This window comes from Empidonax traillii, unplaced genomic scaffold, assembly GCF_003031625.1.
Source record: "Empidonax traillii isolate 1590-97213 ecotype Southwest subspecies unplaced genomic scaffold, ASM303162v1 scaffold189:size1549363, whole genome shotgun sequence".
Classification (NCBI taxonomy): Eukaryota; Metazoa; Chordata; class Aves; order Passeriformes; family Tyrannidae; genus Empidonax; species Empidonax traillii.
Window position 1 is genome coordinate 979,108 of NW_020955382.1, and position 25,500 is coordinate 1,004,607.

Consider the following 25,500-nt stretch of genomic DNA (forward strand, 5'->3'; position numbering starts at 1 on the left):
TCCTTTGGTTTGTGGACCTTTCAGATGCTTTTGATTTTGCCTTTTTTTTTCTTTTCTTTTTTTTTTTTTTTTTTAAAGATGTTTTGTTCCGGAGCATGAGACAGAGGACAACCTTCCTTGGGGGAAGTTAAGTTTCTCCAGAAACTGGGGGTTTCTGAAGGTGGAAAAAGGCAACCTTAAGATGAGATAGTCACCAGTGCAGCAGCACCGGATTTGCTGACCTGTGCATTTATCACGAACTTGTGTGTTTAGGGCAAGTGAGAGGAAGTTCCTCAGACAAAGCAAAGACAGGGCTGTCTGGGCAAGACCCAGTGAAGTGGGGACTTGTGTTGTGTGGCGGTGACCATCTCCTGGGACTCGTTAGTGTTAATTGAGGGGCCGGGGCTGGGAGTGGACAGAGAAGAGCCCGAAATGCCTCCGAACTTTTTCTCTTTTTTCCTGCTGTATTCCTGCTGGATGGGGATATTTAGATGCTTCGACAAGTTTGGTTTGCCACCACGTAGCAGCGGCTTTCAGTTATGTTTCATTGCTGTACCGTAGGGCTGAAGACTACTTGGAAGCCTGTCTCAGTAAACTGATATATTTTTGTTTGTATGTTTGATTGATTTAATACTCCCCACGCTTTCTCCTGACTGTTTTTCAGGTCATTCAAACGCCCCTGTGAGCATCTTATTAATGGCCCTCCTTCACCAGCTCGTTTTAGCACCCTGTGATTCTAAATTCAGAATGAGCAGGCATGCGATGCCAGCCACATGTTATCTCCAATCCCACAGCAATAGCTTCTTGTTCTTTCTCTAGGACAACAAATGCAAAACTTCCCATGCAAGTCAATCTCTGAATGTGAATTTTTAGGACAGTAGTGTGACGTATTGTTTGGGAATATGGCAACAACGACTTGTGTTTTCAGGCTTCAGCCTGAGGAATTCCAGTGCACCACATGCTCTTCACAGAGGAGCTACTTGCTCCACATGCCAGCAAAATGCAGCCAAGTGTGGGGTGGGATGCAGCATGTATTTTAACAGATCCCAGCCAGATTGCTCAATTGTCAGACAGGAAATGCAAAAAAGGAGAGAGCAAAATCTCCCCACATTAATTCACAGGTGAAATGTAAAGCAGGTATATTATTCTGAACACAATAAAGTTGGTGGGCACGTAGCCATCCTTGTTGTTTTCTTACTCTTTCAAAATCACACACAGGGATCTTTCACAGGCATGCACTTCACTGTGAGGCCCGGGTGATGAATAATAAATGGTAACCATATTTGCATTTGGTGTGCAGTTGGAACAGATTCAAGCTAGTAGCCTGGTAGAACTTCCAGCAGCCCTGTGGTTTCTCTAGTCTGTGCTTTTGTTTCTAAAGGAAAAGTCCTTCTCTGAAAAAAATAAGTTTAGCATAGGGCACCCAGTTTCAGCCACGCTCCTTCTAAGTCACTTGCTTTAGTTTGGGTGCTGAAAGAGGCTTTACCATCCTCCTCTCCCAGGCAGGGGCTTGTGCCATCTGGGGTAGATGGCTCCATGCTGTGGTACTTGGGTGAGGAGCAGGGTTAGTCCCAGTGCGAGCCTGGCGGTTGTTCTGATGTCTCCTCTGCACAGCAGCCTGGTTTGGGACGAAAATGTTTACAAATCTCTGTTTCCAGCGACCTTGGGCATCTAGTGGCTTAGAAAGCGTAATGGTAATTTGATTCCCAAATGCATAGCAGTCATGTGAAAATGGAGCTTAAACCCCTGTTCAAAGTTTAGCATAAGTTTTTGGCTTTATTTCCTCCTGTCTGTATTCCAGTGTGCTGCTTAGTATCTTTTTTTTTTTTTTTGGTAACTTGATAAATCTTTCTGCTAAAGGCAGAAGTCAGCCAGACTGGATAATCTGTTTTTGATTTAATCATATTGTGTATCTGGTGTATGCAAAATAAATCACTATTCATCTGGTTTTTAATCTGATTTATGTAGCACGGAGTTATATTGAGCCAGTTTTCTACAGCCTAGCACCAGGTTTTGTGAACCCACCTTGAAGTAAGTATACCTCGTTACAGCATTTAGGAGGACTAGAGTGAAGTTTATTAGGGCATGGAAAGGAACGGGACGTATTTTCAGCTGGTGGAAAATGCGACCTGAGGGAAATACACTGCTGTATATTTGATAGGAAGGCTGTGTGAAGACCTTCTATTCTTCTTCATGACCCCTGTGGAGGGACTCTTCTCTCCCCCATGTGATGCTGGCTAGCAGAGGCAGCTCGGGCCTTTTCAAATTGATAAGGCTTATTTGCAGCAACCAGATTTGATTTTACCACTGCACCATTTGCTTGGTGGCTTTTTCCTTTAACCACGTTTAGCCGCAGGAAATTAAGTGCATGATGAAGATAACCTAACATAGGAAATAGCTCTGACAGCCCCAGTCCGTGACACTGGTAAATGCATCACTCTGCTTCCTTTATCAGGAAAACTCCCATTAATTGTCAATTTATAGTTGGGCAGGTAGTATTTTGGAATTTGATGGTAGATTTCAGGCTAACAACAAACTGTATTTTTATTTTCAGGCTTTACTTCAAAGCATGGATTTTACGTGTATATATTTTACAGTATAACTTAATTATACTGACATTTTCAGGTGCTTATTTGAAAGGGTATTTTTTGTGCATTTTTCTTTTCTTTTTTTTTTTTTTTTTTTTTTTTTTTTTTTTTTTTTTTTTTTTTTTTTTTTTTTTTTTTTTTTTTTTAAGGGCTGTATTTAATTATGAAACTATTGCTTGCTTCCCTGTATCTTAAAAAAACCCTAGCCCTCTTCCCTGGAGAGCTACATGCTGCTGGTCAAAGTTGTCCTTTTTAATTAAGTGTTAAAAGTTTGTAATCTGATAGACTTTGTGTCCTCAGAATAAAGAAGATCCATCAAGTGAGAATTTACTTAAAACCAGAAACATCTGTTTAAAAATGTGTGCTGATCATCACCAGGAGAGACACAGCTGTTTTGCTCTGCTCTTTGTCATTTATCATTAGTCAAATATGGTTTATCCAGAATTTTTTTTTTTGAGATTTTTTAAGAGTGAAGTATGTGTACCTAAAGTGCTGGGCGAAGAGCAGTGGCTACATACCATGGCCAATTGTCTGTAATTATTTGCTGTTGCTTTGCTCTTTGTATGAGTGTCTAGTAGCAAAAGAGCTTCCTGTCATCCCCCAAGTTGGGTCTTGGCCGTTTGGGGGGAAAGGCTTGCACAGGAGCTAAGAAGGTGTAGCATCCTGCCTGTAGCTGAGGCTGGGGTTTCCACGTGTGGAGAAGTGGTAGCCAAATTCAGGGTTTGTCCCTGGCAGGATCTTGCCACTGTGAGAGAGTGACCAACTCGCTTCTGCTGGATCCAGAGATGTTCATGGCAGGTGGAGGCCTGCACAGAGGCAACATCTTTTGGGTGAGCTCCCATTTAGGCAGAGCTGGGAGCTAAATGGTTGCTTCCTTCTCTCCTCCTCTGTTATTAGGCTGCATGTCCTGAGGGCTGGAGAGCAGAATAGCTGGAAATTTGGAGCCTGTAACTTGCCAGCAAACTGTTCTGTGTTTGCAGGGGGTGCCCAGAGAGCAAGGGTGGTTGTGGGTCCTCACCCAGGGCTGGGAGACCCCTGTAATGTGTGCAGTGTGTGTTCATAGGCCTGCAAATCGCATGGCTCAGATGTATTAGCAATGAGGAGAGAGATAGCCCAGAGAAACGTAGCACCACCTGAAGTCTCATCAGTGCATGTGCACGTGTGCACTGGCGGGTGCGGGTTAAATAAGCTGGTCATACAGGGCTGGATAAGCACCCCAAAAAAAATCTAAAAGGCAAAGCAAAAAAAGTGCTGGTGCTAGTGGTCAAAGTCCCTGTCCTGCCGTGGGAGACAGCAGGGATGCCCCAGGGAATGTGAGAGCTGTAATGCCTGAGAAGTCGAAAGTGCATTGGAGTGTGGATCACTGGGATGGTAACATGAAGTATTCAGTCTCTAGCTGAACATGTGTTTGTAGTAGACACATCCAGTGTGGAAGCTCCTGTGCATCCTTTCCCTCTCAGGGAGCTCGTTTCAGCTGTGATTCACACAGCTCAGGCTGTCCTTGCACCCCAGCTATTGCAGTGAGGCAGGAGACCAGTAAAAAATCCCCAGTGCCCAGCCTCCTCCCAGGCTGGGGAGAGCTAGTAAGCCCTTCAGCTTCCTCACCTGTGTGCTGTGGTGGGACAAGTCCTCTCAGGGTGGCAGGGAGCCTACAGAGGGTTGAGGACCATGATTTTCTGCTTGCTGGTCACCTTCTGTGCGCTGATGGGAGAAATAATAAAGTTTAATGTAAGAGGGCAGGGTAGTATGTTGTGCTTGTGCCATTTAACTACTTGTAAAGGTTTTTGAAGGACACCCAGTGAAGAGAATTCAGCAAAGGAAAAAAAAAAGAGTTGACATGAAATTAGCTGTTTAATTGTGAAGCTTTCTGCTTCTGTTTTAAGACCGATAAGTTTGTCTCAGGCCTGCTGTTCCTACAGTGCTTTTTTGTTTCTTTTCTTTCAACCCAAAGCATCAACTTGGCATTTCTTACAGGTCTCCTCGCTGTTTTCAAGTGTGGTTTTGTACTGGAAGAGGGGTTTCTAAGAATGACACTTGCCACCATCACTGCTCTTGGGCCTGCTGGCTTTTGTGATGGTAATGAGTCCTTAGTATTTTAGTTAATTGCACAGTCAACACAGAGCCAGAAGAGTGAGCTGCATTTTCTCCAGACTTGAGCATCACCATCAGGATTCACAAGCAAGTTCTGACTTCAGAGCTTGCTCCCCTGCAGTGCATTAACCCCAAAGAGAATAGCTTTGTTTCAAGGCTCTAGTACGTGTTTTGTGTTGGGAAGGAAGCAGGGACATGGCTTTGTTTCTTCTTTTCACCCTCTATAAGCTGAGCAGATTTGTTGAAATCCATTAGATTTATTACATGATGGACTGGTTTGGCATTCACTTTCGCAGCAGAAAGCTTCTTCCTAAAATTCTTCTGTGTTTTTCTGCCTACCTTTCTTCTTTTGGTTCAAGAGTCAATATATTTGTAAGCTATGTCTTCAAATTTTTCCATTTTGGTTACAAATCGGTTACCATCTGGACCATCAGATATGCTTGACCCATAAATCTTCATAAAATAATCATTACCTTCTAAATTACTTAAGTCGTGGGCTTACCCTTATTGATGAAATTTTAAACGTAATGTGGTGGAGGATGAACCGTGAAACAGGGTCTCTAAAGTAATAGTGCTGGATGCTTGTGGTTTGTGATAGTGCCCTTGATGTTAATTTTTAATCCGTTTTCCTTTCTGTTATAGCCCGTCCCTCCCTGCCCTTGATTGGCAGCTGCCGTCTCACTCAGGACCTTATGAGCTCCGTATTGAAGTGCAGCCGAAATCCCACCACCGAGCCCATTACGAGACGGAAGGCAGTCGAGGGGCTGTGAAGGCGTCTGCGGGGGGCCACCCTATTGTGCAGGTATCAGACAGCACGGGTTGTTTATCTCAGTGCTCCGTGGTGAGCGCCCTTTCTTCTGCAAAACCAAAAAAAGCGGTGGGAGATTTTTCCCGTCCTCAAAGATTGCTGCACGCGAGTGCGCCTTGGAGCGCATTTTAAACTGGGTGGACCAAGCCTTTGGTAAAAAACAAGGCAAGAGCATCCACTTGCTCTTAGCAGTGTGAGTACAGAGCAAGAGGGTTGCTGCTCTGTCTGTGTAGGACTCAGTGAGTGTTCAGCTGGCAAGCAGTGACCACGGACCTATCTGTGCAGTCAGACTCCAGACACACGGTTTATACTGAGATCAGCTGGGGATGTGCCTCGGTACATTTAGTCCTTAACGTGCAGTTGGATCTAATCAGAACTGTGAACACATGTTGGAGTGCAGAGCTGTAGCAGTGATGTAGAAGTATGTCACTGGTTTGGATGTTGCAGTGAGTTCTGAGCAAAGGGAGGCGCTTAAAGTTTGTTCTGTTCAGTTCCCAAAGCCCTTCCAGCTGCTCTGGAAAGCATCTGAGGTCTGAATCTAGTCTCATGAATTCGACCGAGCTCTTTGGTTACTGTGTATAAAGCATTTAATTTAATAACACTTGAAACTGACCCTTAATTCATTTATATGACTAGTCTCATTCATTTTTAAAGGACTTTGCTCAGGAGTGGGAAGAACAAGGTTTAGTCGTTTAAAACAAAAGAAGAAAAAGTAGTGGGAGAGCGTGGGACAGAGTGCCTGTCCCTCTTCAGCTGCTGCTTCCTCACCCAGCACTTAAACTTCCAGTGTTGGCTGTCAGGGTTGTGACCCTCTGTGCCCAGGTTTTGTCACTGCCCAGACATCACAGGATCCATGGGTGCTGGGGCACTGCTGCCGTGCTCACGCTGCTTGGGTCCGTGCCACAAGCCTTCTGATAGGAGCGATGGCTTGTTGAAAGCCCGGACGGCTCCAGATGATGTACGGACCACACGTGCAGGGCTCGTGCGTGTTTGCTTATTTGGTGTAAAAGCTTGTTAGCAAACACATCGTTAGAAGGAAGGATGGGAGGCTGAGATGACGCTGGTCAGAGAATGCTGCTGCAGAATGCAGAATGTGTGCTGCTGTGGTAGCTGGAAAAGGAAAGTGAGGGGAGTTGCCAGCAGCAAACGCAGCTCACTCTTTAGCTCTGCCAGAACTCGTCAGTGACATAGGATTATGGAAGTCATCTGCTGGAAGTTGAAAGGTTTTAACAAGAGCATTTGTGGATGATATTAAAGAGGGGCTTGTGGCAGACATGCGTGATGACAGGTAATGCCTGCTCTGTGTGTGGCTTGATGCGAGGAAATGCAGATTGGGAGGCAATCAATTTGCAATGGCCAGCCTGGAGTTTAGAGTTTCTGATGGGCTTTTTGGAAAGATCGAATGTGATGCAAACATTTAATTGGACTAAATGTGTCCAGACATTTCCCCTCTTGTTCCCTGTCCCGGTCTGTCAGTCACGAGCTTCCGAACACAAACAAGTGTCAGAAAAGAGGGGAGGAAGCTATGGAAGGGCATGAAGGGAGAGGGGAGGAAGCAGACAGTCCTGGCCCTGTCAATTGGCTCTACTGGTTTAATAAGGATTAGTGTATTTTTCAGTCTTTTTATTGCATCCTTTTCTCCAGAAAGAACAGAAACATAAAGGGGGCCAGAAAAAAGCTGCTCCACGCTGACATTGCCACCATGGCCAGTTATCTGAGGAAATGCATAAAAGCTTCTGACTTAGACCAAAGATGGATGGATGTATTAAAAGTACTTCCAAAAAGAGAGCAAGTGGTTATAAATAATTTTTAGAAGAGAAATAGTAAGTACTTATAATTAAAGAAGTACCTGAAAAACAAAAGTGTGTATAAATAAATTCAGGAGGAGGAAATCTAGGGACTAACCTCTGATAAATTAGTGACTGACAAAACCTGTAAAATGCAGCTCTGAACCAACATATTTCCAGATGGTGCAGCTATTTGAGTTAGGTTTGATTCATCCCCCTGTATTAGACAGAAAGGAGCCTAAGTTTTTGGAGTTCAAACCCAGAGGTAAGCTCCAACAGAACCTGAGTGTCTTCAGGTGAGAGATTTTACATCAAGCTTTCTCCTCTAATATTTCTGGTGTTTTCCATTGTATCGACTCAGGGAAACCTCTCATAAAACTGCTCTGACCTCTTGCACTACCCTTTTGTGTTATATTTTTTTAGCCATGTGGACAGGCTTTCTTATGTTGGTACTTTGGGGAAACTTGCTTCAATTCTGCTGTGTGTGTTGAAGCTCTTCCCCTTTATCTTCAGCAAGAAGAGAATGTGGAAGAGATCTTTCTTTTTTCTCTCTTTTTCTCTTCAAACCCCCTCTCACTGGCATCTTGCTTCCCAAACCAGGAGATGTTCTCACACTAATATCTCCACAAATCTGTAGGGCTTGCTAAGGAAGAGGAGAAGTAAATCCAAAAAGAATCCACTGTTTATGGTATGGCTCCCAAGCAAAACTGCCAGGAGGTTGCTCTCTCTGCAACCAGAGCATGCTTATCTGTTTTCTTCCAGGCACCATTAGCTTCCTTGCTGCTGCTCCATCTCTTCTCTTCTTGGGGGAGATGGAATGTCTGAGGATCAAAGGTTTCTGAGGCAAACGTGCTGGAGGAGGACAGTGGTGGCGTAGGAGGGCAGGAGTCTCTCGTGGGTGTGACATGAAGCTCAGGGTTGGAGACCAGTTTTTTCCTTGGCTCTACTGGCTCCTCCAGGCTGGTGATTCTTTCCTGTGTGGAGCTGGAGAGATCCACATGTAAAGCTGAAGGCCTGACACTGTGTGCAAGGCCACCAGTGTATGAGATTACCTTTCTCTCCCAAACATGAGCATGGGAAAGGGCAGGCAGTGCTGAGCATGGCAGGCTGCCAGAGGGATACAAACTGACCTATGGAAGGGGCAAGCCTGACAGGTGCTGGTGGCTGCCTGTGGCAGCAGAGTCTTGTCCTGGCACAGTGCTGGAAGGCACCACTTGCTCCTTGTCATCTCTGCATCGCCTTCATGGGACTTGCTCAATGGAAGCTCTTGTAAGCCATCTCCCAGGGCGTGTTTCACGCCAGCAGGATTTCCTGTGGATTTCCTTGTGTGGAATGGCTGCACCCTCCCTTCTGCACTTGGGAATGATATTATTTGCAGAGCTTCAGGTTGCCCGTGAAGGCTCATGAGCCCCGTAGCGCAATATTCGACTCTCTCGCGTTTTGCCTTTGCCTGTTTGGGTGTTTGGCTGCCATGGCAGCTCTGAGCTATCGCTGTTCCCGATTGCTAAACGCTTGGAGAGTGGGACGAGCGGGCGCGCCTAGCGAGCTAAAAATGCCGCAGAAGATTGGCAAGCGAGCGGTGCTGGGGAGCGGCGCTGGTGAGCTCACGGCTGGCACTGACTTTTCTCATCCCTTGGCTCGGGGAAGTATTTTGCGAGTTGCCGTTGCCTTTGGTGATTGCAGACAGGAGTACTCCCAGCTCTGAGTCAAAACAGGGATGGTGCCCTAGCTGGCATCAGGCATTGCGAAGCTGCAGGCTGTGTCAGGTGAGGCTTAAACCTGGGACCACTTTGGGGAGTGAAATCCTGTCAGTACACATCCTGGTGGCACCTCTCCCTTCACAAGAGTTCATGGCTAGTGGAAGGACTTTTTTGAATGAAGCAAGATGAAGTGAATAGGGGCCTTAGGACACCCACAGCACTACATGGCTGCAGCCGTATTTTGAGCAAGGTGAACTTAATTCAAGGGGGTGGCATCCAGAACATCTTAAAAATGTCCTCCATTTGGACCTGTCTCCCATTCTTCATTTTGAGAGTGGTGGTGAGGAGTTACACAAGATGGGAATTGCATTCCAGGCAGCGATGGCTCTGTTTCAGCTGCAGGTAAGTAATACAGCAGATAAATTTTGGGCTCCCTGGGGAGGGATGGCACCAGATTATAAATATATGGTCTGTAGATATTCTAATTAATAACTCATCTTTGGAGTAAGTCAAGCACTCTGACTGCCTGAGATGGAATTTTTACAAGCAGGGTGCGGTGTATCTGTGAGATAAAATCCAAATACTCAGGAATGTTTAATTAAAGGGTATGATGTACTCCCATAGGAGATTGTACTCAATGGTGAAAGAAAATATTCAAATGCACAGAGTAGCCTAGTAAGCACTTTCAAAGGCCATGGTTATGATTAAGTTTTTTGACAGAAAATATGCCCGGAATTCTCTTTAAGATCACTCTTGTTGTAGATAAATTAGTTAGAAGAAGGGAAGCAAAGGAGTTGCAGGGGTTTTCCTTTTTTATCTAGGTAACCTATACTATCCAGAATTTGTTTTCCTCTTTGAAAATTAGGTTAACACTGAAGATAGAGTGGATGCTGTCGTGCCTTTCACTGTATCACTTTGCCATGAGATGGTAAAGGTTGTGCATGGCTCCTGTGCTCCAATACAAAATTTGATCTGAGCCTGTTAACAGCTGCACAGTCTAAACTCCCTCATTTTACAGGCAAAACACAACAATTTGTCTGATGATTTACATAGTCAAAATGCTGTCTGTGCCAGGAGATTTGTTTGCAAGAGTCGTCTGTATCATTTCTTGACAAGATCTCAAGTAGGCACTTAGGGCCTGATTTTCAAAGGCCTTGAGGCATGTGTTGGGATTTGTAAATCCCCTTATGACTAGCAAGTGTCAGACTTCTCTCTAAAGCAGTTGTTGCCCTGGTATTTTTTGTACATCTCCACATCACCATAATTAGGCACCAACATGCCCCTGAGCTGTTTGTGCACCTCAGTAACACGTGGAGCATGTTATTGTTTGCTTCTCATGAATCGGCTGGATTTTTTACTGTTGGATAACAAGCTCAAGGTCCTGGTCCAGGTGCTGGCCCCTGCAGATATCCATCAGTCCCCTTTCATTTTCAGACCCATGAGCAATGAATACCTTTTGCAAACCCCTCAGGGAATAGAAAGCCTCATCCATCAAAGCACTGTAACTTCAGAGGGCATCAAAGTCTGATACAGAACTTCTCATGCACCAGGCTACACAAATACTTAACAGCATGAGGTAAGAGGGTTGTGCAATAACCAGAGGGCAAGATGAGAAGAAGAGAGAAATGAAGAGCTAAGGACTGGAAAGAGGTGTTCACCATTGATGACAGGAAGAAGATGAAGGTATAAGGAAGCCCAGAGGATGGCTCTTCCAGACAGAGATGGGCAAGTCCTTTGCAGCAATGCTCTGATGCAAGAGTGACCCCATGGTTATGTTTTTGGACTTCTCATATACTTGCAGTGTGTGCGTATGGGCTTCTCTTGGTAGGGGTCCCCCAGTGCTGCAAGTTTGTTTTAAACAACAGAACTACCACCATTACTGGGTGAGTCAAGGGGAAGGAAAAAGCAGCCCCTTGTGGGTCCAGCTCATGGCCATCTGACACCTAACCAGGAAGAGTGGATGTGGAAAAAATCGTGTTAGCCGCTTTCCCCTTCCCTCTCCGAGTCTGTCAGGGCAGAGTAGGGGCCATGTTCTTGTTAGTAAGCAGTGATTCAGCTCGTCATGCCGCAGTGGACTTCCTCTCTGTGCTGTTCTTAACTCCTTTTTAGAAGAAGGCAGCATAGCATCACCCTTTTGTTCAGATGGAAATATAATCCTTTCTTATGGTGGGCTTATAAAGACATTGGCAAGCACCTGTTAGCCAGGTTGCACGTCATAGCACAAAGCCACGGAATTCACACAACAAACCAGACAGGGAGCCTACACTTTATAGCCTGTTTTAGAAGAATAAATCTAACCTGAATGGCTTTCTCACTTCTTGCATCTGTGTAGTTAAAGCTAAACCTCAAACTAGCAGACACATAATCAAAACTGAAAAGTACAATGATTTGGCAGATGTTTTAAGGCTGCTATTGCTTCTATAAATCCAGCAAATGGAAGAACGCGCATTGAAAGCTTTTCATCACTTTTTTCTTTTTTTTTTTTGGTTAGGAGAGAGTATTTTGGGAAGGGGGGAGTTTCTCTTTTTGGTGTTTTGTGTGAAGTTGGTCCCACAGAGTAGCTCCACAAGCACAGCTGTATCTTTAGCTTATGGCCTCCCTGAGGAGGGGTAAGTCCAGAAGGGAGCCATCCTGGAAAGTGTGCTGCTGTCAGGCGGAGAAGATTTCGTGACCCTGAAAATGCAACTTCAGCTCTGATTTATGAGCCATCCTGGGGACAGGCTTCTTCTGTTTGGTACAGCAGCCCTTTCCAAATGAAAAACGAAGTTTCCATCAGCCTGCGCTTTGGGGGATGCACTCTGCTCCCTGCTGTTAAAAATGATACCTCGCCCACGCTCAGTGTGATGGACGCTGCAGTACATATCCCGGCTGTTAGGAGGCTGAGATATTCAATCTGGCTCTGGCTTTCCAGCCTGAAGGCTTTAGCCCTAGGATTGCCTTCAGTTTGGACTCACTGACTGCAGGCAAAGCAGAAGTTGGTGATGGCCTTGAGGAAGGAGGAGATGGAAAGCATTCCTACTCCTCCACTGGTGCCGTCTCCATTCCGTTATGAGAGGGGATGATATAACGGCTCTTGACTTTCCTCTTCCTTGGCCTCTCCCAGTTCACTTTCTTCCTTGTTCTTTGAGACAAGGGAGTCAGTGGCATTGCTCTCGCTGTGTGGGTTATCTTCCAGTTGTCCTCTGCTGGCAGTTGATTTGGCAAAAACCTTCTAGGTTAGGGAGGAAGCAGAGTAGTCGTCTTTCTCTCCAGCACTGCTCACAGAGCCATCCTTTCTGCTTCTCCTGTCAGGTTGATTTTGGTTACCAGCAGCATACGCACCCTGAGTGTCTAGGAACAATGTGATGGAAGTCTGTGCAAGGTCAAAAAAGACAGAACATAAATGTAATAGTCTTCTCTGATTCCTCATTTTCTTTTTCTCAGGTCTCATCATGCATCCTTTTACTTGGTGCACTGCTTGCATTGTGGACAGTTTATTCTGCAGAGTTTTTCTTCGTCTAAAAGGGCAATTCATCATTATTTTGGAAGTATACCTCCAAAGTGTGTATTGCTGCTCTCAAGGGAGGAATCAGGACTCATCCTTGACTGTTTGAGTGCAGTGCTTTTTTTTTGCCCCTTCCATCCTTTTTGCCCTGTGCTTAATATTGCATCACTCCTGCTAAAAGTTGCAGATGTGGTGTCTCTTGCTCTGTTTGTTTCTTGAATTTTCTTTCTAGAAGTTGCCATTCCCCTTTCCCACAAGAGATCAGGTAGGTCCCAATCAAGATAAGAATTCCCCTAGCCTTGTTTTTTCTACATACCTGAATAGAGTTTAAGTGTGTCTGTGGGCCTGATCAGTATCTGTCACTGGGTGGTGTTCAGTGAAGATGGAAACAAAAAATGAATATATTCAGCAGCTGAAATAGGTGATTTCTTTGCAGTGAGGTACTAGGAAAATACCTGCCCAAGCCACAGCAGCCTGGCAAAAGGCATTCGTGATACTGCTAGGGAGTCTGCTGCGAATGTGCTTTCAGAGCTAAATATTCCCAGTTCCTTTCCTCTGTCAAGATCTGTAGAGCTCAGGACCCTATAGTATGATCTGTTGTCCCGTATATTTCTTTTTAGAAAAAGTATTAGAAAGAAAAAGTTCAGCTTAAATGGTACAAGAAGAGAAAAAACCATCAACCAGTGACATTCTTGAGGGTTTGGGCACGTTTGAAAGCTTAAAGTGTGGTCGTCGTGTAAAACCCAAAAACTGGCAGTTGCTTGATTCATGCTCTGATACATCTTTGTCTTTTGAAAACATCTTTCCAATGCCTGAGTTATTCATGTCAAAAAATGGCTCCTGCATCTGCACAGTGATGGATCTCTCGCAAGGACCATTGATGGTGGTGGGGGTGGGGATTCCCAGTAAATTTGTGGTAGAAGCACCCCTGCACTAAAAATGCATCCATCAGGGAGAACACCTAGAAATTATGAGAGTCACAGGATCAGAAGGCAGAGAAGACGCTGCTTTTCAGGGAGCTTAAGGTGCTATGTGAGGCTGTGGTCTGGGCATGAACCACAGTTGTCACTTGACTTAGTTTTGGTTGCAGCTGAGAAGACCTACACCAAAGTTACCAACCAGCAAATCTACTCCAGACTTGTCAGATTATTGCGCATGTGCCCAAAAACTGAAATGAAACACAGTTAAAATTAAAATGCAGCTTTACCAGAAGCCAGATGCTTCATTATAAGCTGAGCTAACCTACCTGCCAAATACTGCTAACCTGCATGAGGCAGGTGATTAATTTTTTACAAGTCTGCTTTGGCAACTAGACATCTGTCCTCTATTCCTAAAAGTAATATCTCAGGGCAAAGGTGTTTTGTGTTTTTTTTTGTGTTTTTTTTTTTTTTTTCTTGGTACTCCGAATTACATAAAACATACATCATGAAAATTATATTGCCTGCATTCTGTATGAAGACATACTGGGGGCCAGTTCAAATTTCAGATCCCTTTCACACCGGCCTAACTCCACTGGAATTTCTGGTTTTATACTTTCTAGTTTTTATATTCAAGAAGAGTAAAAAATTACATCTGCAACCTACCTTGTGATCTGGAATTTCAGTATATGTGGTTATAATACAGATTTTCCATTTTAATTAGTCATTATTTCAGCTAACGGGCTGAATCAGTGGAAAATATGGTGTCAAATTACTCAGTTGCTCTCTTGAAGTATGTTGCAGCTTTCATTATGAGCAGGGGTTTATAATTTCTTTCCTTGTGAAGAATAGCTCAAGATCTTCTTTGATACGTGCCGTGAAAGGGGGATGATCCATTACAGCATCTGCTATGTACATACACATAAGTAAAATTTGTTTGCGGGCTGTCAGTGCAGTGAAATCAAATAAACTTCTCCTCCCTCCACGTGTTCAAGAAATAATTTAGCAGGAGTTGCCTCTTTTCACCGAAACAGTTTAAACATGCTAGCGATCAATTTACTTGCACGTGGTAAAAATAATATAGGTTACAGACAGATTTGTAATACAGTTTTTAAACACCTGTTTTTAATGTTTCAGTACCCAGTAAATTGGAGGAACTCCTGCTTTTGGTTTGCATGCAGACGTTATGTACATTGGGATTTAAAAGTCTGCTGCGTAGGTTTCAAATGCAGCCCTGCTCAAAGCAGTAAATGCTTGCAGGTACAGAGTGGGTATGTTTTGGGGAGTTGGAGGCACTGGAGTCCTCCTCAGTGAGTTATTCTCTTTGGGGCACTGGTAACATGGTGTTAGAACCAAATGAGAATCCTGGAGAAAACCAATAGTCCTCACCAGAAAGAGAACTGCTCCCTTGCCGCTTGCAGTCCTACTCATGTAAAAAATATTGCTGGTCCCGGTCTGTGTAATGTAAGGGAGAAGAAATGTAAGAGACTGAGCAAAGCGATCCTCAGAGGAACAGAGCACTTAATCATAAAGTGGGATTAAATGTTGAATATGCACGTCAGTTTTCTACCAAGAAAGAATACGTTGATTAACTGGCAATTAATTGTGCAGTGTATTGTCTCTCAGGTTACTTGGCTACAAAATCTGGATTAAAACACTTTCACTGCCTTGTGCGGGTGTTACAAGGGATTGGGTGTCAGGCGTGAGCGTGTGGGGCTGCCAGCTGCCTGAAAATAGCGTGATAAAGGGGAGCAAGTTGCAGTAGCTGCATTCTGTTCCTGCAGACCTCTGTGCTGCTTTTCAGGAAATCTACTGAGTTTTGCCTCTTAAAAATCTGACGCACTGGGCATCTGTTGCAGGTTCCTCATATGTTGCTGCTTCTTTCTGATGGCTTTCAGGCGAATGCTGCTAACTGGGCTCTCCTTTTTCTCTGCCTCTGTCTTTGGTCCCTTTGATTTCGGGATCCCTTAGGGTGACTGCATCTTCTTTTGTTCTGCCACCCCTTTAGCCTGTCCTCATCTAATGGCCGTGAAGTCTCTGTGCCTCTGACGCTTTTACTGGATGTCTTGATAGCAAGTCAGGCATGATGATACTGGAGCCAAGCTTTCCATCCGTGTCCAGGATCTTCCCATTGCTTTCCTCCGTCTTTGGGCAAACTGTGCCTTTCTTCATGTAATTTAGGTCTATAATTTACACTGAAGCGTGCTATATTTAGCTGATTCCTGTCCCTGTGCCCGCATCAAAACAGCAGTATCAGCATATCGTGCATGTTCTGCACAGGACATGGTTGCCCATACTGACTCTATTTAATAAGACTCACGTTCCCATCCCCTCGGCTCTCTGCCCGTGAAAGGACAGTGGCTAGCTTTCAAGAAGCCCGCAGCACATCGTGACTGCACAAACAGATAAATAACTAGAAGGGAGCAGGTTGGGAGAGAGATCACGTTTCGTTTCTGGAGAGCTGCTCAGAGCCGAGCTGTGCGTGAAGCCTGAGTGCGGCTCAGGCACAGAGGGTTAGTCCCAAGTTTTCATCCCTTGTCTTAGCGTCTTCACCTGAGGCAGCTGCTCCGTTCAGCACTGCAAGGAGAGAGAGACCTGAGCGTGAGCTGGTTGCGACGTGTCAGGATTAAGAAGCTGGAGCAGGGCTTGCACAATGCTGCCTGTGCTTGCCGGTGGCCAGGGCTACCAGCGCCTTGGCTCTCCTGTGTGTGTGCACGCAGGGATGTAACGCTTCGCTTCCAAGTGCGGGGCAGGTGCCTAGTTGGGATGAGCTGCAGTGTTGCCAAAGTGAGCTCCCATGCTGGAGCTCCCTGGCTGGCATGCTGGATGCGACCGTGGGGCGAAGGGATGGATGGACTCTGCGTGGGTGGCTCTGGGGCCAGTGAGGGGCTGAGCTCCTGCTGCCACCCCCTTCCCCTGCGTATCCTGGCCTGACGTGTCGTTGTTATGATTGCTATGGAAATAATTTCAGTATGTTTTGTACTTCTGAGATGCTGTGTCTATCATTGTTTGGCTGGAAAGCTGCTTGACTGGTTTTGGAGGGTGGCTGTAAATGCACAAACACTAGCTGATTTTTTTTTTTTTTTTTTTTTAAATGGTGGAAAGTAGGAGATTCACAGCATGGTTTTAATTAGAATTGCTCATTTAGTCTTTCACTGCAGTGTGTTCTTTAGTTGAAAGATAATTTAATTTTCTTTGTTTTGGAAGATTTTCGTGCTTGTCTGTGTGAAACGTCTGTATTTACTGTGCCTCATTGTGCTTTGTGCATAGCTTTGATTATGAGAGAGTCAAAACCAAAATTTCCCTGGTCTGCATTATTTTCTACCTGCTGTAGCTTTTAATACAGTCATGCTGGTATATATGTACCAAGTGCCTGCATTTCTAGGACAAAAACACCGAAGAAAAATGGCAAAGCATGCAGGGTTAGATTTAGCCATAAAGTTCTCATTGACTTGAACAGGAGTAGCATGACTTAAGTTGAGAAGTACTGAAGAAGTGTGACTGCTGTAGGTCAGCTTGCTTTTTGTCTTGGATAAGTCCACAGAAGATACTACCTGTTGGAAAAAAGGCAAAAATCTTGCCACTTCTATCAGAACTCTGTATTAAGATCTTGTAACAGCTCCTATGCTGTGGGAGAGTATTTGATCTGATTGAAAGTGGAGCATAGAGCAGTCTGGTTTATATGTACAGCATTTAGATAGTGCCTGTCATATCAGAATAAAAAAAAAGCTACATAAAATATATAAATCTCTCTCCATAGTTAGAGGAATTCATAAAATGGTTTGGAATGTCATATATATATATTAAAAATATTATAGATTGTGTTTATTAATCAATCATCCTTAATAATCCTGCAATAACTTTGTAAATGGCTTTCAAATTTAACAACAATGACGTTGTTTTCATTATGTGGGCCTTATGTGTTGTAGCTCTTATTCTGCAGTAATAGAATATTCCTTAATATAGACTTGAATATTGCTACTGAATGCAGGTTATAGAGTATTACTGACCACAAAACGGCATAGGGTTGTAGAATTTGACACAAACTCCACCCAGCTGCAAACATGAGTTTCCAGGGACAAACAAATTCAGACCACAACTTGCCGGCACATGTGCTAGCATCGAGGTACACAAGCAATCTCAAGCACATGTCCTGAATACATCAAAGCCTCATTTCCTAAATCCCTCCCAGTTGTGAGGAAAACCTTAAAATATGCGAACTGACATAGCCCCACTGTCGGCTGCAAGAGGCCTGGTTGAGGTGGAGGCAGCTTGGAGAGGTTTTGCAAAGAACAAGGCAGTGCAGTGGGCTATGGCTCTGCTGTTTTGCTAGCATAAATGAACCCCCTGAAACTCTTAGCCCAAATAGATTTTACAGGGGAAGTTGCTCTAATCACAGGGCAGCATTAACCAAGAAGCCTGGCTGTAATAGCAGATGTTTGTAGGAAAATGGCCTGGTGAGAAAAGAATTCTTTTCCTCCAGTTTGAGTAAAAATAGAGAAAAATATGATGAAATTTGGCCTTTAGTTTCTCCAGTTATTAGCAAATTCTCTTTTCCATTTTTGTAATAGAAAAAGGTATGTAATATGTATTTGAATTTAATATTAAAATAGTCATTAGGAGGAATAGGGCTCAGGATTGTATTTTTATTATGATTTTAATGTGCAGTCCAATTTTGAAACGATGGAAACAGCAAGGCCACTGAAACTGCACATGGTGCTGCTCCAGAATTTCCTGTCTGCTCCAGAGAAGAGGTCGGGAGCAGTGCTGGGCCTAGGGGGGCTGCTACGGTCTTTGCAGGGAAATGAGCTGCTGCTTTGTGCCTCCCTTCTTCTGAGGGAGGGAGGGAGGGAGGGGTGATTATTCCCATCGAAGACACAGGGAGGGAGGCTGTGGAGGGAGCTGGTGAAGTGTCTGCCTCCCAGCTGTGACCATATTCTGCCCACCCTGTGCTGGGGCTGATTCTAGGACCAGAGTACAGCAGGTCCTCAATGTCAGGGTGGAGAAGCCAAAGCACAGAATTTAAGCTGTGGCTTGGTGGAGCTGCCTTTGGGCGGGGAAAAGAACTGCAGAGTATCACCATTCAAGTCAATGGTCTCTGGGTGACTGCCCAAACTAGAATGGTTCATGAAGTGCAGACCATTGTGTCTGGAGTGGGCTCTGCCACTGCAGGGGGCTGCTCACAAGATCTCTGCTCCATGTCTCTTTGGGAGAAGCTCAGCGTGCCTCTCTTGCAGCACTGCCCTGGGTTTGTGGGACACTCACGCTTTGAACTGTGGTCTGGGCAGGTGGCAGGGGCAAGTCTATGTTTTAGGGTTTATTAGATGTCTGCACCTGATTTAATTGCCTTAGTTTCTCTCTGTAATCAGGGAAAGGCTTGTCAGTATGGAGAGCTATTAATTTTATTCTGATGTTAACATCTGAAGCAGCCTGCGTAAGTCACACCTTCAGAGTGCCTGTCTCATTTTGCTGGCTGTGACGGCAGCCGAGGTGACTAGACCCTGTTGTTGTCCAGCCTGTACGTGTTAAAAGTTACGTGTCATGAATCACCTGGCTTTTCCCTTTTTCTTTTGACTTAATATATTGTGTGCAACTATTTGCAACTGTGCTCAGCAGGCTTTAAGATCTTACCAGTTTGCCAAGACTCAGATGCACTTCTTAGGCTGCATACCCAGGTAAGGATTGAGCATGACTGGGACGAGCAGCATCGTTAAAGAGCTTGGCATTCCTGTCTCTGGCTTAGAACTTGGCCCGTGCTAGAGCCTCATGTTTGAAGTCAGCAGGTTGATAGAGACGCTGTCTTGGTTTACGTGTAAAAACACAGGTCCTGGTCACCATCACCTCCTCATCATATCTCCCTTCATAGGAGAAAGTGTTACCCTCAGCATCCTCCTCGATTCCCAGTCGTACACTGCAGTCCTGCTCCACTGACTGGAGCAAGGTGTCATCCATTTGCAGCAGCAGATAAGCCACTCTGTAAAGCTTTTATTGGCAAGTTCTGCTGTTAATATTTTCAACATTTTATTTGGCTGTCTTACTGGCATTAAACAGAGTTGTGGTATTAGCTTGTCAGTATTCTAGTCAGAAATTCTAGTGCAACAGCTGTTGCTAAATAATGTTACTCAACGTGACAATATTTAGAATGGCTGACTGAGAATAGTCCCTATATGTTTATCTAGGAGACTTTCATGCTTATTTTATTTACTTGCTGTTGGAGATCACAGGCTTTTCAGTTCATTGTAGCCCTTGTGGCAGAGCAGTTTGTGTTATGCTCGTTGGTCAGAGTCTGGTCTGTTCTGTCCGTTTGGGGTTTTATTTAGTCAAAAAAAGGGACATCAACTAACAGCATCACGCTTGCTCTTAAACAGCTCACAGTGTGGAATCCAGTCTCTCTGGATTTTTCATAGTTTAATCAGACTGTCCTGGAGGTCAAAACGTTGAATCTGAGCTATAACATATACCTGACCTATTTTTATTGCTGCATTAAGATCCTTTCCATGGAAGCATGTTCTCAGATAAAACTGCAGCGTAATCGGAGCTGTGGGACCAGGTGGATCAAAGGTGGCTTGGGGAAGGAGAGTAGGACCTGAAGTGTGTAGAGTCCTGGCAAAGGCCACTGCCCCTTTCTGCTCTTAGACAGGAGTCACAAATGTTTAGGAATCTTATTCTTATCACAGCAACATGCACAACATGAAACAACAGAAGTGGAACCTGGCTTGAGGAACATACACATGCAGACAGCACTTCTCTGACTCCAGAGAGCATTATTCTCCTTTATTCCCAAGGAATGCGAGTGTAAATTGTGCAGGGATTGGAAACAGGGGGGCTAGAATTGCTGTGTTTTCCTCATGAAGAAAGGGTTACCCAGCCACATGGCACTGTGGTTAATGGCTTTTGTTTTATAAGGAGGTTGAAGCACAAGTTGATTAAATATAAAGCAGTCTGGAAACTACGTAAGAAGTCGTTATGATTTTCTCTTCTGCTCAAATCAAGTGATGTATCTCTCATAAAACAAAAACTGTGGCAGAGCTGAAGATGGGAACTCAGTCTATGCCCAGCTCACTGCTACTTCATCCAAGACACTTTTATGCCTTGAAATACTTTCCTTCTTTTAATTCATTCCTACATTAAAAAAACCAAAAAAAACCAAAAAAACCCAAAAAAACCCCCAATGAAAAATGGACAGAAGTACTGTGAAATTTGGAACCCATTGGTGTTCATGTGACTTGCAGAAGAAGGGAGGAGGTTTATTTCAGACCTCCAGGCAATCTCCCTTCACTCTCCCTCCTTTCCCCAAACACAGAAAGCAGTCAGGGCTTGACTCGTGGACTGTCTGATTATAATAAGTCTCACTTGGGACAAACAGCTTTATAGAGTGCTAGTGCACTACGTGCTTTGTCTGCCTCCATCACTGAGTTTTCAGTGCCTGCTCTGTGCTATGGCCTTTGACTAATTAAATAGCAAAATGTCTCACATAAGTTTTTTTTTCATCTTTTTAAACGAGTTCTTGGCAAATCAGAGAAATTAAGAATTGGAAGTGTATTTATAGTAATTTTCATGGCAACAGAACAGTAAGTGCAATATTCGTATTATGAATATGGCTCAGTATTTATAGCTCTCCAAATATTTACAGAGATAAAGCCTTTAAACATAGCCCCAGCTTTCTGTCTTCAGTAGCAGTTTAAATAAATGTCATTTGGATAGGAGTTAAGATTTAGGGGAAGGGCAGCCATTTCTAGTCTCACTGGTGCCTCTGAACCCCAAAGGCTTTTTGCCTGGAACTGTGTTGCCCCTGTCCCACGTGACCCAGCGTTAGTCTTGATGTGCACCTCAGAAGCGTTGACCCTGAATCAGATAATCCCCGAGGGGCACCCCGTTGTCCTCGGGTTTGCAAGGGTGAGAATTCAAAGTCACGCAGCTACCGAAGCACTAGTGAGCCGCCAGGTTAAAACGTGGCGTTGAGGGAGGGTGTGTCTCAGGCTTGGAGAAGTCACTGATGTTGGCAGTGGCTGGGATGGGCACCGGTGAAGGGCACTGTGCCCATCCCACTTGCGCTGACGGCGCCCAACACACGCCCCAGGATCCCAGGCCAGGCTGTGCTCACCCACAAACGGGAGCGTGCTGGGTGCGAGCGATGCGTCAGCGGCGTGACGAAAGGCAGGTTCACAAGTACAAGCTTGCCAGGGGTATCTGCCTAAGAATATGTAATAAATTCCTTTCACGGCGCTCTTGTGCTTTTTTTTTTTTTTTTAACTCATACTTGGCCACGGGTATGACTGTCCAAACTGAGAGCTGTTACGGATGCTGAGGGCAAATGTTGGAGTGGAAACTTAAGTAAAGTGAGGGGTTGGGTAGTTTCAGGGAGGGCACTATTGTGTTGGACTTATTTCCAGACTCGGAATTTTAATCCTTGGAGTGTGGTGAGGCAACAAGGATTAGGAGAAGGACATTTCTTCTGTCTTGTGGTAGAAGATGTCATGAAAGCAGTAATGATTTCCTGGTGTCCCAGGGAATAAGGTACCCAGGACCTACAAATTCATCCTATTAGTAACTCCTTTTTCTTTTGGGCATTCCCCTTGTGAGTCTAATAGTTTTAGGAGGAGTGTGACTTGGGTTGGTTACTAGGTATGCATATTTTTTAGGAGGAAAATCCTTCCCAGAAATAGGGAGCAGCATCTTACGGCTGTTTAGACAAGGAGATTTCATGGCTGTGCTGAGAGCCAGCAGCCACGAAGGCTGTTTTTCCCTGGATAGAGACTGAAATTACTTGTGAGCCAGTGACTGAGTGTACAGCGTCTCTGTTACATTAAGATTAATAATTCCTTAGCGTATTTGCAGCTGGAAGTTTTATATAGATCTTTATTCATCCTGATGTGAACAGCTGCTCTTTTGCTGCACTGTTGAGTTAAGGTCCAAGTGGCAGCACTAGAAAGTGCCACATAAAACACACTCCTGCTGTTTCCATTCACTTTTCTCCCATCCAGCCCTCACCCTCGCCCCAGGCTTGGCCTTTTGCAGGAGCAAACCATCTTATTTTTATTTGTGGACCAGCTCTGACTACATTTGGATCTTTAAAACAGGGTTTGAGTGAATCCAAGGAAAATCAGTTCTAGAAAGGAAAAATAAATCCTGAAAGCAGCACAAAAAACCTGTAGGAATTCCTGTTACAGTTTTACTTGAAGTAAGGGAAGGACTAAGGAGTAGTACCCTGTTTAGTCACACAGTGCAATTTATTCATTTTTTCTGCTTAACTGTATCAGATAAAGTTCAGCAAAATCTTACCACAGCCAGAGAATCACCTCGGCTCCTAAGGAGGTGTTTTCTGTTTGGTTGGTTTTTGGGGGGTTTGTTTTGTTTTGCTGTGTTTTGTTTTTTATTCTGAAGTCAGTCTGTTCTGCTGTTTTGAGTAAGATGCTCCTCTTTTTTTTTTTGGCTCGTGGAGCATCCAAGCTGCCCAAGTTTAGCACCTCCGTTTTGAATACACACTGACAAGGAGTCTGGAACTGAGCTTTGCACCTCATCCAGAAACCATCACCCCGTATTGCTTGCTTGGTTGCTGGCAAGGAGAAGAGGTTCTCCTTCACCCTGGTCAGGATGACGTGCCTCTCTCAGTCCTAAGGTGCACAGCAGCCTTAGGAGCCTAAAAAGCACAAGGAGCACATGGGTGGTATGGCGGTGACTGAAGCATGTACTCTTGGAGTGCGTGAGGTTGAAGTTGGAGAGAAACAGCTGGAAAGAGACAGGGATGCTGCAGCACTCCAAACCAAGGCACACATATCAGTGCTCTGTGGATGCTGCCTGTCTGATTGAATTGCCACTGCCAGGTTAACTTGCTCATTGCCCTGTGGGGTCCTGCATCTCCAGACTGGAGGCTGCCAGCCCCTGCCCCAGCCCTGCTCTGTAGCAGAGCATACAGCTGCCTGTTGGTGCCCTGCCACTGCCCTGCAGCATGTAGAGCACCCCTGGATCTGCAGGAGGACTGCCCAGCTTCCTTCTTAAGCAGAGGAGCTGAGGGGCAGTTTGAGCTGATTTCATAAGCCACATCCCGTGGCACCTGGTGTTCAGCCCTTGAGTTTTGGAGAGGAGGGGGAGAGGAGAGCCTCTGCAGCCCTCTGCCTCAAGACACCTGAGGTGTGTTTTTTCCCCAGACCTCCCCTAGCAGAGGAATTCAGTGCCAAAACATACCAGAATAGATGGAGGGAATTTTGCAATGAGGAGGGCAATCTTTTCCTGACTTTTTTCCCCGGGGGCGTAGGTTGCTGGCTCCTTGAGCCTTCAGCAGCAGGTCCCTGGGAGTTTTCAGCCCAGGGGCATGGTGACAGGGCAGTCCAGGGGCTGCCCAGGCGAAGGTCAGGCAGGATCTCTGCAGTGTACACGAGAATAGATGCCCGTGTCTCCTGACCTCACCCTCTTTGCCTGTGCTTTCACATGACAGTCATTGCCCGCGAGATCAACTTTTCCCTCTTGCTGTTTAAACCCATGATGCGGTGGCTCAACTTTGTCTTTGAGTGCTTCTACGCGGGAGCTCTAAGTAAATTCTTTTTCTTGAAAATCAGATTGATGACCCAATTTTTATGCATGCTTGGTGCTCACAGATGAAATCAATACCCAAAATGTTTGTGCACTTTCTTTGTAGTTTAAACAGCTTGATCTTCGATTTGGTTTTAAAAAGTCAGGATACTGAGCACTCGCTGATGGTATTTTATTGAGTCTGTATATTAGATTCACTTTAAAAACATGACCATTTGTTTCATTTTCTCATTCATCATGTGCAGTTACTGTAACAGAAAAAAAAGACCTGCTGCTTGAGAAAGTTAGCAATAAAGCTGTTTGTTGTGTAGCTCCCTAATCTCTAGTTTAAAGAGACAAGCAGCAATTACATAAAAATTGCCACTATTTCATAGATTTTATTCTTGTTTGGGCTTTTTTAGTAAGTATTAGAATTACATTCCAACACATTGATGGGGAAAAGGGGGAAAGAAGCCCTCTTTCCCCAGACTGGGTAGTTAGTCTCACTAATGGTTCTCTCCAGACTGACTGAGATATTCCTTAAGAGTTGTGGAAATGCAAATGAGACAGACAGATGTGTAAGGCATTGCTAAGCATAAACACTGCAGTACCTGCTGCAAGCAGCATGGCCATAAGTTACATGGTCAGATAAGAAAATATAGATATTGTTCTTAATATTTTAGAGGCATAAATGGGTGTATTTACTTGTTGTTTTTATTATATGCCAAACATACAAAGAACAGTCGCACACATTTCTAGAGGCATTGCTGATACAGAAGTTACCTATGAGTTTTTTTGGCACATCATTCTCATTAAGAATGCAGACCCTCGAGTCTCAAGCACAAGCTACTGATTAGCTTTGAGGGTGAATACTAAGTCCCTGGTTGTGCCCTGCCTTTGTTATTAGTGGAAGCTCTGCCCTGAATGCACTGGGGCAAGGCTAAGCCCTAAATTATTCCATGGTGAGTATTTAACGTATTTGCAGAGTCCGTATCTGGAGGAATGTGCCACTGTAGGGTTTTTGCAGGAAGTACACTTGAAGGCTATTACATAGTGTAGCTCCATTTTTTCCTGACTGATGTCATGGGTGGTGCAGACGGCGTACCTGGCTGGTGTGTCCTGTGAGAACAGGACCGTTCTTTCGGTGGCGTCCAGGAGCCTCTCTAGGCACAGAGAGGTATTGTTATGACAGGTAGCTTTTCTGAGCATTTCGACAGATGCTTCAGCATGCCAAAAGCATAAAGCACTTGGAAGGGAGCATGCAGAATATTTCAGCTGCGTTTCTTAAAATAAATGCTGTGGCTTAAATAATAGAAATTTTCCTCACAGACTGTAGAATAACCACTGAAGCCAAAATAGCGTTTGAGTTATTGGATGTGACATTTGCAGAAATTCCTCAGAATTTGGTAACTATAGCAAGGTTTGGGGAGGTTTTGCTTTTTGTTTTTTCTTTTTCTAGTCCTTGTGTTGAGGTGAAACACCTCACCTCCTTCTGCTCATCGTTTTTCAAGTCTGTTTAATTGTGATTGAAAGCTTTAATAGATATGCACCAGGCACACATTTGGAATCCAGGCAGGCCGGGTGTGCTCACATCTGTGATAAACCTGAGGTTGTCCTGTCTGGAGGACTGAATTGGA

The 25,500-nt window shown here is 44.6% G+C and overlaps 1 protein-coding gene across 3 annotated transcripts in view; it reads left to right on the forward strand.

Moving 5' to 3' along the window:
- NFATC1 (nuclear factor of activated T cells 1) overlaps window positions 1–25,500 on the forward strand; it is a 109,927-nt gene that overhangs the window by 14,035 nt on the left and 70,392 nt on the right. For all 3 annotated transcript variants that reach the window (XM_027886553.1, XM_027886554.1, XM_027886550.1), the window contains exon 3: window positions 5,301–5,460. In XM_027886553.1, the coding sequence (XP_027742354.1) occupies window positions 5,301–5,460 (160 nt within the window). The remainder of the gene's footprint in view (window positions 1–5,300; window positions 5,461–25,500) is intronic.